Source organism: Cynara cardunculus (assembly GCF_001531365.2).
Source record: "Cynara cardunculus var. scolymus isolate 2C chromosome LG 5, CcrdV1, whole genome shotgun sequence".
Lineage (NCBI taxonomy): Eukaryota > Viridiplantae > Streptophyta > Magnoliopsida > Asterales > Asteraceae > Cynara > Cynara cardunculus.
The window spans coordinates 8855703-8868229 of NC_037532.1; the positions used below are offsets into that span (position 1 = coordinate 8855703).

At 34.8% G+C, this 12527-nt stretch overlaps 1 protein-coding gene and 1 non-coding gene across 2 annotated transcripts; one reads left to right on the forward strand and one right to left on the reverse strand.

Annotated features, from left to right (window-relative positions):
* Nucleotides 1–336: 336 nt before the first annotated feature.
* On the reverse strand, nucleotides 337–442 carry LOC112513917. Its single transcript, XR_003069377.1, has one exon. It is a non-coding gene; the product is annotated as a small nucleolar RNA R71 (small nucleolar RNA).
* Nucleotides 443–9575: 9133 nt separating this feature from the next.
* On the forward strand, nucleotides 9576–11997 carry LOC112512307 (G2/mitotic-specific cyclin S13-7-like). Its single transcript, XM_025118185.1, has 5 exons — nucleotides 9576–9612; nucleotides 10360–10565; nucleotides 10646–10981; nucleotides 11149–11568; nucleotides 11653–11997. Exons 1-5 carry the CDS (start codon nucleotides 9576–9578, stop codon nucleotides 11995–11997), a joined length of 1344 nt encoding a protein of 447 aa, XP_024973953.1.
* The last annotated feature ends 530 nt before the right edge of the window (nucleotides 11998–12527 follow it).

A 12527-nucleotide genomic window follows, 5' to 3' on the forward strand; every position in this document is an offset into this window, starting at 1 on the left:
TTAGTCAATTAAATTCATGAATACTAAGACCACACATTAAGGCAACTTACTTTGAGCTCACACCTGTCATATTTCAGATGTTGCAGACTAATGTCCAGTTCAATGGTTTGCCATCTGAAGACCCTCATTTACACTTAAAATCTTTAATAGAAATAACTGATTGTTTTCTTATACCTGGAGTATCTGATGATGTCTTAAGGCTGAAGTTATTTCCATTTTCTCTTAGGGATAGAGCAAAATTATGGTTTAACTCTTTAGAACCAAATTCTATAATCTCTTGGAATGAACTTGTAAAGAAATTTTTGAGAAAATATTTTCCTCCCAACAGGAATGCTGAATCCAGAAATGAAATATGTTTATTTAGACAAATGGATAATGAAGCAACACCTGATGCTTGGGAAAGGTACAAGGAGTTGTTGAGAAAATGCCCTTACCATGGCATTCCTTATTGTATCCAGCTAGAGACGTTTTACAATGGTTTAACAACTATTGCTAAGCAAATGCTTGATGCTAGTGCAGGAGGAACTTTCACAACTTGTACGTATAATGATGGGTATGACATGCTTGAGAAAATTTCAAATAATAATGGATATTGGGCTGATCCACATGCATTAATACAGAATAATACAGTTGGGATACATGAAACAGACGCATATAATACATTTACAACACAACTCACATCTATAACTAACATGATTAAGAATATGAATGTTAGCCCAGATGTGCGAACTGTTGATGCAACATCGTATCCTACTGTCAATTCTATAGTATGTATGTTATGTGGAGGAGGTCATCCATTTGATCAATGTGCATCTAACCCAGAGTCAGTTAATTTTTTTGAAAATCAAAACATAGGTTGTTCCGATTCACAAGCTTATAATGCAGGGTGGCAACAACACCCAAATTTTTTCTGGAATGCTCCAACCTTGAATGAACTTATTGGTTTTCAACAACATCAAAGTGATTCCTACAATCACCAACCCAATTTTTACCAACAACACCCTACCCAGCCGATTTTCAACCAACAAACAAGTTTTCAACAACAAAGTCATCAACCATCTTTCCAAGATACAACACATCAGTCTGTTGATTTATCTACTTCCTTGGAAGCAATGATGAAAGGGTTCATAACCCAAACTCAGGCTTCAATCAGAAACCTTGAAAAACAGGTTGGACAAGTAGCTTTGGAAATAAGACAAAGACCGATAAGTTTTCTACCCAGTGATATAGAGACACCTCAGAGAGAAGGAAAAGAGCATGTCAAGGTTGTGACTTTGAGGAGTAACAAGACTTTAATAGAAAATCCCCAAAAAGAACAAAAAGAACCAAGTAAAACAGAGATTAAAAAGAAAAGTGTAGTACAAGATTCTGTTACCTCTGTACCAGATTTTGTGACTATCATTCCTGTGAACCATTCAGAGAGTACTAGTGAGCCTCAACCCATAGTTAAGCCCATTTATATCACAACCATTCCAGAAAGATCAGAAGTTTCGTTGTTATTTCCTGATGAACACAAGACAATCCAGACTCCCAAAGAGAATATTGTAGTGGATGTGTCACAATCTGGTGGCAGTCCCACAATAGCTGTCCAGACCAGTCTTATAATCCCTTGTAGAGCTGAATCAGAACCCATTATGAAACCAGTATTGAAACCCATTCCAACACCGACTTTTCAAAAGACTACTTTTCCTACTACAGTCACTCCTTATATTCCTTATCCCCAAAGGTTAAGGAATCAAAAGGAAGAATTACAATTTAGAAAATTTCTTGATGTTTTTAAACAGTTACATATAAACATACCTTTGGTTGAGGCTGTTGAGCATATGCCAAGTTATGCAAAGTTTCTAAAAGACATTTTGAGTAAAAAGAAAAAGTATGAGACTGTAGCTCTGACTGAAGGGTGTAGTGCTTTGTTATCCAGTAAAATCCCTCCTAAGCTGAAAGATCCTGGAAGCTTTACAATCCCTTGTTCAATTGGAGGAAAAGAAATAAGAAAAGCCCTGTGTGACTTAGGTGCTAGTATAAACCTCATGCCTTTATGTGTTTTCAATACCCTAGGCATAGGTGAAACTAGACCTACAACTGTGACTCTACAATTAGCTGATAAGTCCATAGCCTATTCTAAAGAAAAAAATAGAGGATGTCCTAGTTCAGGTTGATAAATTTATTTTCCCAGCTGATTTTATCATCCTAGACTTTAAAGCTGACAAGGACATTCCCATTATCTTAGGAAGACCTTTCCTAGCTACTGGAAGAACCCTGATAGATGTACAGAAGGGAGAGTTAGCCATAAGAGTCCAAAATCAAAAAAATGACTTTTAATGTTTTTAATTCCCTTAGGTACCCTGATGTGAGTGACGAATGCTCCCATATTTGTTCCATTAAATCTTTGACTCATGAGAAAGAAGTAAAAGACATACAGAGGAAAAGATTGAAGCATAAGTGGAGAGAGAAATATTCTAACAAGTTGCTCCAACTATCAGATATCCCAACCTCAGTCCTACAACTGTATTCTACCTCTCCTACTCAATTTGAGTAGGACAGGTTCTGCCTTCTTACCATACTCTGTGTTTTTATGTTTAACTTGTGTTTCTTTATTTATTGTTTTAAAATATGTCAGTGTCGGTATTGTTGTGATCATAAGAGATAGTCCCTCTCTTATATGTTTTTGTGTCCTTTTTCATTTAAGATGATCATACCATGCTTATGCTTGATTATCTTTGTTTTTCTATTTCAATTGTGCTTAACTTTGAGTCATTTTATTTTTAAAATGATGAAGTCACACTTGTGACTAATCATCTTTGYTTTTTTGTTTCAATCTAGGATTTTGGGCACTGATTTTAAGTAGCATATTCTCTTTTAGCCATATATGCACCAAAAATAGAATAAATAATGAAGTTGTTGTACTAATGCTTGAAATTGATGCCATAGCCACAATAATCCAAAGCTTAAACCATCTTTGTCTTAAATTGAGCCTCTAGAACTAGCCAACCATTTCCAAAGCTTGAACTTGATTCAATTGGGCTTTCATTTCAATTTGGCCAATTTGTAGCCTTGTTACACTCACAATGAGGACATTGTTTCCCTTAAGTTTTGGGGAGGGTCCTAAAAGTACCAAACACTTTATAGAGTTCATGAAACATATGCACTAAGACCAAAAGACAAACAAAGGAACAAAGTTCCATGTCTTGTGCATGCAAAAGAGTGTCAAAGTACACCAAAATGTTTGAAAAGGACCAAAGTGTCCAAACATACCTCAATATGAGATGCATAGCAGTAAAATTGTGCTATGTAGTGAAAAAGTGAGATGAGGTAAAAAGCATGCATTGAAAATAAAAAGCCAAATGCAAAACCCAATTCAAAGTCCCAAATTCTATCTGTTGAATCTGGTGTAGCAAAAGAAATATAGGCTATCTTATGGTTTGACAATATGAAAGACTTAAGTTTGGAGGAGCTAGATTTATGAAGGGCTATAAATATCAAGCATCAAGTCAAGAGTATAACACTTTCATTCAAAAATATACATACTTTGGCTATGGAATATTTATGCTCATTTTTTTAGTTCATTAGAAATTTGAGTCTTTTAATTTGTCATTTTCTGTTGTTTGGGGACAAACAATAATTCAAGTCTGGGGGTGTGATAAGTGTTAATTTATTAACCTTATTACATCATTTTCTTAACCATTTTCACTTGTTTTATTTGCCCACTAGTGTCATAATTGAGTCTTTTTATGTCTTTTCTATATAATAGTAGTATTATATCATATCTAATGTTAATTCCTTGTTTATGCAGGTTTTTTATGATTTTTGGGTCAAATCCTACAACAGTCTTGTAGGAGCAGGAGCGGCAGAATCCTATAGTACATGTCCGTGAGCTACACCTTTGCATGGGCCGAGAATTCTTGGGCTGCTCCCTTGAAGCTGCTGGGTCAATGGCCGTGGGCATGGTCAAAGCCCATTTTTGAAGCTTCTTTTGTCTTATTAGGTGGCTCCCATTGTGCAAGCTCCCTTAGCCTATAAATAGAGGCTTAAGACTTTGTTTTTAATACACTTACTTATGCTTTTACCATTTAACTTTTACAATCTTTGTATTAATTACTCTCTAGATTATTACTTTCGGTTTCATGCTTTCGATTTTCTTGCTCCCAACCAAGAACCGATTTTTGTGAAGTGAAGTTACGGTTACGTTCTCAAGTTTTAATTCAAGTGCTCATATTTAAATCTTCATCTCATTTCTGTTCTTATTTCCAAGTTACGTTACGTTTTCTGACTTTCGTTGCAAGTTACGAATTAGTCGATCTCTGTTGCTTTAAATTGGATTTCATCCTTTGTGCCTCACGACTAATTTACGTAGACTAAATAAGCTGTTCTTAAGACTTTGCAAGTAACTTTTCGGTCTTAATAACGAAACTTGTTTTGCAAGTTTTGTTACTTGTCTTGTAAGTTTCTTCAAAGTTAACTCATTTTTCTAAAGTCTTATCCTCTTTTCAAGGTTTTCAAGTGTCACTTCTTAGTACATCAAATACTTACTTTACATCATTGCTTAGTTTAATTTTAGTTAATGGTATTTAGTTATTAGTAATTTAATTTCAGTCTTTTACATTTCAATTCTTCACATTTCAGTCTTTTATATTTCAGTCTTTACTTTTCTGCATTTTACTTTACTGCAATTTACTTTTATGTCATTTAATTTCCAGCAATTTACTTTCAGTCATTTATATTTCTGTCATTTAATTTTCAGTACTTTAAATTCCAGTATTTTAAATTTCTCGTAATTTACTTTCTGCAATTTACTTTTCTGTATCAGTTATTTATTTTTCAGTCCTTACATCATTTGAGAGAAGAAACCGAGCGATGATGGGCTAACGCCTTAGCTGGGGGTGTAACGGGAAATTAAAACCAAAGCCAATGTGAAAGTACAAAGGTGCCTTATTAGCATTATAGTATACTATGTGTTTCAGGTGCTTAATATTTCATTTGATGATTACATTAAAATTAATTGACAACTAATTTTGTGTATAAAAATGTAGTGACTTTCAAAACCTGAGGTAATAGGAGAAGGCTATAAATAGCTTTAGTGTCTGACAAACGCTATGTTGTGCTAGAATTCACGACGTCTAACATAAATGATATCGTATTGATTGACAACTAATTCTGGCGGAAGATTTTCTCACAACGGCCTGGATTGACCACGAGAAGACTTTCTCTCCCGTGATGGATGTTATAATGTTCTACTAATTAATTAGCCTAGTAGCTTCCGAAGGGCTAGAAATGCAGCTCAATGATGTGGTTACTACATATCTCTATGAGGATCTTGATTCAGAGATATATAAAAGTGTTTCATGACATTACATTACCTAAATCAAGTAACTCTAAACCACATAGTGCATTTGCATTAAAATTGCTCACTTTATAGATTAAAGAAATCTAGGTGGATGTGGTATACTTGCCTACGTGAATACTTGATTAAAGAGATATAAGAATGATGAACCGTGCCCTTGTGTATTTATAAAGAAAACGAGTTCTAGACTTTCAATTGTAGCTCTACATGTAGATGTTATGAACATAATAGGCACTATTGATGAAATTAGAGAAACCACAAGCTGCTTGAAATCTAAATCTGAGATGAAAGATCTTGGGAAAAATTGGTTTTGTCTAGCTATTTGAGCTAGGACAACAAGTTTATATGTCCAGAAAATGATCATGTGATTTAATATGGATAAAGTGCATTCGGTTAGCACTCCCACGATCAGTCGAAGTGTTGGATATAAGGAAAAATCCGTTTCGTCTAAAGGATGATGAGGTGTTGGAGCTGAAGTTCCCTATCTAAGTGTAATAAGTTCATTATTGTACTTAGCACAATGTACTCGACCAGATATTGCATTCTCGGTGAACTTGTTAGCTAGATTTAGCTCAGCGCCAACACGACGTCATTGGAATGGTATCAATAATATATTCTGATACCTAAAAGGAACCATCAATATGGGCTTATACTTTCCCTACAAAAAAAAGGGGTTACAATACCTGTTAAAAGTATTGACAAAGAAAGCGTTATACAGTGAAACCTGAAATGATATTTTACAATTGGGAACACGAATATTTCTTGGAAATCTACCAAGCAAACCCTTGTAGCTATCATCTCGAACCATTTAGATATTATTGCTTTATATGAGGCGGTTCGATAATGTATATGGCTAGGGTCTGTCATTACACAAATAAGAGGGGTTAGTGGTTTAAGTTCAACCACTCAAAATCCTACATACATATATGAAGATAATGCAACTTCTTTCGAACAAATGAAAGTATGATATATCAAGGGTGATAATACAAAACATATTTCGCCAAATTTTTTCTATAATCAGCAACCACATACTCTCCTTAAGATTCAAGTGATGTGGTTGACTTGTTTACCAAATCACTGCCTAAGGCCACATTTGAGAAACATGTGGAAACTACTGGAATGCAGAGACTTTCCAAACTCCTTTGATTAATGTACGTATCAGGGGAAGTAGTAGACAAAAGGGGGAGCCTACTATACATGTGATATAGGTATGTTGTGCTCTTTCCTTCACCCAAGGTTTTATTTTTCCCATTGGGTTTTGTTCCTTGGTGTAAGATTTTAGTGAGACAACAATTTATATCCCATATTTCTTTCCTAACGCTCATGATTAATATACGAATATGAAAGAATATTAGACTAAAAGAAAAAATCTATGTATTGTAAAGAAACTGGTGCGTTGTACTTTTTCCTCCGTCCTAATTTTATTTTTTCCTACTGGGTTTTTATTTTGGCGTAAGGTTTTAACGAGGCAACAATTGCGCACCATCACTCCTTTGACTCGGCATAAGGAGAAGTGTTGTAGGATAAGTGTGTCATCGTCTAAAGGATACGACGATAGAGATAGATATAAATATATCAGAGTTAGATTAAAAGTGAAATATCTCGTAGTTATCTACTTGTAACTCATCCGTATAAAAAGGGCTTTTGATTAATAAGAATTACATATTTCTTCTTTTTATTCTGTTGTTGTTATTTTTCAATTATTCTATAACGGGTGCAAAATAATATAATTTTTTTTTGTTATCATAAGTGATTTTTAACGATTGAAAATTATTGATTTTGTTATGCTTTAGATTTGTGCACTACGAATTTAGTTCTGTATTTTGATTTTTTTATCAGGGTCCTTATCGTATGTTATTATTGACTTAGTTTTGTTATATTCAATTTGTCATGGCTATTGTTCCTTTAACTACTTCATTAAAATAAATCCGTTGACTCGGTTAAATCATAAATCATTTTAGTATTTTTGTCTATCTTTTTGTCTTTTTACTATAAAAAAAAAACATAAAAAACAATATTTTTATACACACACGCATATATAGATATCCATATCAAAATAAATAAAATAAGATATTATTTTATTATCTGATATGTTTAATTTAAAAAAATTAATTATATTAAATTGAGTTCAATATTATTTTTTTAGTCTTTTTGCTTATTTAGGTATGAAATTTTGGTTAAAGTTTATGTAGAGATTTGATCAATTTGAAGTTACCAAGATGATAGTATGTATGAATCTCCTCTGGTTAAAATCTAAATAATTCATTTTGAGTTTCTGAGAGAAGAATAATATGAAAACTGAAACCCTAGTTTTGGGCTGATAAAATTGGAGTTCATTTGTTGATGGTTTCAGTGATTTTTGAGGTTAAAATATCGATAATAAACTTGTTTATTCTAATGATAGAAAAAGAACAATAAATTAAAACGTTTTTAATATAATTAATTTTTTTAATTTAAACAAATCAAATCATAAGAGCATCTCTTTTTTTATTCACTCTAAATAAAATAAGATATGGTTTTATGATTTGATTTGTTTAAAATATGAGAAAGAAACATCAAAGAGACCAAAATTCCCTTACTTAACTCGCGGAATTTATCAGTTAGTGGGAGGAACCAAAACCATGCAAAAGTGCATACCATGAGGTTTTCTTACAATAAAAGTTTTGTAGGGACTCGGTCCAAGAAAAACAATAAATCACAAGGACTAAAATATTTATCAACCGTTAATTTGACATTGAATCTTATACTGATTAGAATGATATATTCTACAAAAAAAAGGACCACTCAATACCCTGTCAACAAATTGACAAGTTTATACGATGGAGACTGGTTTGACAAGTTTATATACCCTCAAACGTTCATGGAGACTGATAGATGAGATATCAATAGTGGTAATGCTCGATGATGGAGATCCACAAGAACAACAGTGGTTACAAGGATGATATTGATATGGGGTAAGGGATGCTGGGAGGTCGGGGATGTGGTTGTGTAACGATGGTGAGGGTTCACTGTGCTTGAAAGGGGGAAAAGGGATAAGGGAGAAGACGGGATGTTGGCAGTGGCGAGAAGGGCATGGCCAGAGAAGAGAAAAGGAGGTGACATGAGAAAACGGAAGGATGAGGGAGATGAAGTCCATGTGATTTTTCAGGAGCAACTGGAGGAGGGTAATATATAGGCTAAGGATCATGTGAGGAGAAGGTAAGTTAAGCTGAGAAACATAAGAAAGGATCTGGACCCTTGATCATCTTTCATCTCAAACCCACCAATGATACGAAGATTGGTCCAGTGCATCTCATTCTAATGTGCATCTAAGGATGGAGATCATTTCTTACGCTTCTCACCTTAACTCTCATTCTAACCGGAACCCAACATATAATTAGTATTATATGTATTATTATAAATAATTAGAATATTTATATATGAATATGAGAAAAATGAAAAAGACCGCAATACCTCTTGATTTAACGAATTTTTTTTAGAAGCGTTAGTTGGAAGGATCAAACCAAACATTTTTGTGCACTACAAAGGTTTTTTTGCAATAAAAATTTTATAGGGACCCAATCCAAGAAAGCAAGAAACCACAAGAACCAAAATTGCAATCTACTTTAAAAATAAAAGGTCAAAAGTATAAGGAGGTCCCAGATTCAAATCCAATGAGGAATAAAAATCTCATTGTGGCCACGGAGGTTCAAATGCGGTGACTCCGGGTTATATGCAAAACAAGTAGTCGTCCTAGGATTAGTCGGCTCACATAACGCGTTGGATATCTAGGTTAATAAAAAAATGATATAGTAACAGTTTTGTTCAAAAAATAATATTAGAACTCGGAAGGAAATTACTTTGTTAGCAAAGACTAAACAGAGGGAAACTGTTCCGTCAAAACACCAAAAATAAAGCAGAAATGATCTAATTTGGAAAAATAGAGGGTCTAATTGTCATAACACCAAACTAGAGGGGGCATGTTCTGAACGTCGCACATTCTTTAATAGGTAAATCCATTACAGCAAAAATTTGAATAGGGCAACGGCTAGAAATATGACCGTTGGGCAGGGCTTATGTGGAGGCGTCCATTCCTTGGCTTCAAAAAGGGGTTGGCCGTCTCTTTCCACAAACAACACTCAATAGAGTTTCGACAGAGAGATCCAGAGCGAAAGAGAGAGCGAGAGAGAGTGTGAGGAGTGTTGTCTGTGTTCTTTGTTCTAAATTTCCAATCCTTTAATATCAATCGATTAAGATGGCATCAAGGCATGCTCTTCAAGAACAAAACAGAGGTATCCATCTAATCTTTACCCTACTTTTCATCTGGGTTTTGATCTCGATCTCGTATAATCTGTTCCTTTAGGGGTTTTCACTATCGATGGCTTTTGGGTTTTGATTAGTATTAGATTCAGATCAGTTCCTGATGTATTTTTGTTCATCTGAAGTTAGGTTTGCGTTCTTTCTGATTCAAAGTTCTGAAAGCAAATGGATCTTGTGTGTTGAACTGTATACTTGATTCTGATTTCTCACCGTTCTGAGAGTTTTTTAAGTTCATCCCAATCTGAAACCTTCAGATTTACTGCATTTATCTTGTTCTTCTGAGGTTTCTGATGATGGGTTTTCTTTTTCTTTATTTTGTTCCTTTTTTGATCGATTTTTTTTTCTTTCTTTTTTATCCTTTTTTGATCGATTTTCTTATATTCTGTTTCTTGATGGGTTTTTCGAAAACTGTGGACTTCTGGGTTTTTGAGTATTTCTGGATTTAGATTCCCTTTTTTGATCGATGATGCATTCTGGGTTTCTGATAGACTTCTGGGTTTTCAGTATTTCTCGATTTAGATCCCTTTTTTTATCATCGATGATGCTCTTTTAGATGTCTATTTATTGATTCGATCCCTTTTTTGATTCGATTTGAAACCCAATAGATCTTCTTTTGAAGTCTTGATTGTGAGTCGTTTCGAGTTCTTCTGTTGATGGTTCTTTTGTTTTGAAGTTTCTTGATATAAAGATTAAATCTTGTTCTTTTATCGTTGGTGAAGGTGAAGCAGTTGGTGTTGCGAAGCAGAAGAACATGGCGGTGGCAGGACAAGGCAAAAGCCGCCGTGCACTAGGTGATATCGGCAACCTCGTAACTCTCCGGCCACTTGACGGCAAGCCTCTGCCGGCAATCACCCGACCAGTTACAAGAAGTTTCTGTGCACAATTACTTGCCAACGCTCAAAAGGAAGCAGCTGACAACAAAAAGGTAAAACATTTCTTCAAATTCCTTCAATAATCTCACCAATTTACAACCAAAAATCAATCTTCTTGATGGGTATTTTACAGAAACCAATGGCAGTGAATATCGAAAACAACAAAGTGGTTGCCAAGAAGAAAGTTTCAGTCAAGCCAAAGCCACCACCAGTGCCCCAGAATGCAACAGTGATCGAGATCAGTCCCGATAGCAAAGAATTGAAGAAACCCGAATCGTCTTCTTCAAGAAACAAGAAACCGCAATCGTCCCTCACTTCGACTTTAACTGCCCGAAGCAAAGCTGCCTGTGGCCTTAACTACAAACCGAAACCAACAAATATTGTCGACATCGATGCTTTAGATATCAATAACGAACTGGCAGCAGTCGAATATGTTGAAGACATATACAAGTTCTACAAACTCGTAGAGGTATATATATACATATATAATACAGTTTTATGGAGTTTCTTGATGTGGGTTTCTTGCAGAATATATATATATATATATATATATATATATATATATATATATATATATATGTATGTATGTATATATTATAAAGTTTTATTGAGTTTCTTGATGTGTGTTTGATGCAGAATGAAAGCAAAGTCCATGACTATATGCATTCCCAGCCGGAGATCAACGACAAAATGAGGGCGATTCTGATCGACTGGCTCATCGAAGTTCACAACAAATTCGAGCTTACAAACGAAACATTGTATCTAACAATCAACATTGTGGACAGATTCTTGGCGTCTGAAACTGTGGCCAGGAGAGAATTACAGTGTGTAGGAATGAGTGCAATGCTTATTGCTTCAAAATACGAAGAAATCTGGGCACCTGAAGTCAACGACTTGGTCCAAATCTCCGATCGAGCTTACGAGCATCGCCATGTTCTGGTGATGGAAAAAAGGATTCTGGGTCGATTGGAATGGAATCTAACAGTCCCTACACCTTACGTCTTCCTTACAAGATTCATCAAAGCCGCCGCCACTCCACCGGAGGAAACAATCAACGTACGCATAACGCATATTCCGATGTGGTTAATTTTTGTTTTGTGATTATAAACATCTGATTCTGATTTTGGTGATTTGGAACAGATGGAGCAGATGGTGTATTTTTATGCAGAACTGGGGATGATGAACTACGAGATGATAAGGTACTGCCCCTCGATGATTGCAGCGGGGGCGGTGCATGCAGCACGGAGCACACTGAAGAAGGTTCCGGCGTGGCATGAAACGCTGCAGTTGCACACGGGGTTTGGGGAGGAGCAGGTGAAGGAATGTTCGAAGCTGATGGTGGCGTTCCATGCGGTGGCGAAGGATGATGAGAAGAGGAAGGTGATATATAGAAAGTATTCGAGTGGCACACGAGGGGCGGTGGCGCTATACCCGCCGGCCAAATCTCTATTGGCTGCGCCTGCACCTGCACCGTCGTCTTCTTAAATAAAATCAAACTCAATGACATTATTGTGTCGGAGAAGAAAGCATACATTTCCCATTTAATGAAATGATTTGAATATTTTTCTTTCCTCTATATTTGATAAGTATCCTAAAGCAACGTACATTTTGTTATAACAACAAGTCGTTTTGATGAAGTCAGTCGCAATCATTTCTAACGAGTCGATTTTAAGTCGCAAACATTTGCAACAAGTCGGTTTTGATGAACTTGCTTGAGTTACAAAATGATGTTACAAGAAAACAAGTTCATGATATTTCAAATATGGGAATTTATGTATTATAAGAATGTTTAGAAAATTTTATCAAACCTCTTAAGTTTTTGAACATTTCAAAACTTGTTAAATTATAAAAAGTCTAAGAAAATTTTTGAACGGCCAAGTCTCAAAAATTTTTAATTAAAAAAATTACATTTATAAAATGAAACAAATATATTAAAAAAGTATCGTTTACAAAAAAAAAATACTTACATTTAAAAAAATTGATGAAATTTATTTTAATAAAAACAAAAAATATTT

Coding starts and splice junctions, on each gene's coding strand:
- LOC112512307 (XM_025118185.1), top strand. CDS start 9,576: ATGGCATCAAGGCATGCTCTTCAAGAACAAAACAGAG. Junction 9,613..10,359: donor TCTTCAAGAACAAAACAGAG/GTATCCATCTAA, acceptor TCGTTGGTGAAG/GTGAAGCAGTTGGTGTTGCG. Junction 10,566..10,645: donor AAGCAGCTGACAACAAAAAG/GTAAAACATTTC, acceptor GGTATTTTACAG/AAACCAATGGCAGTGAATAT.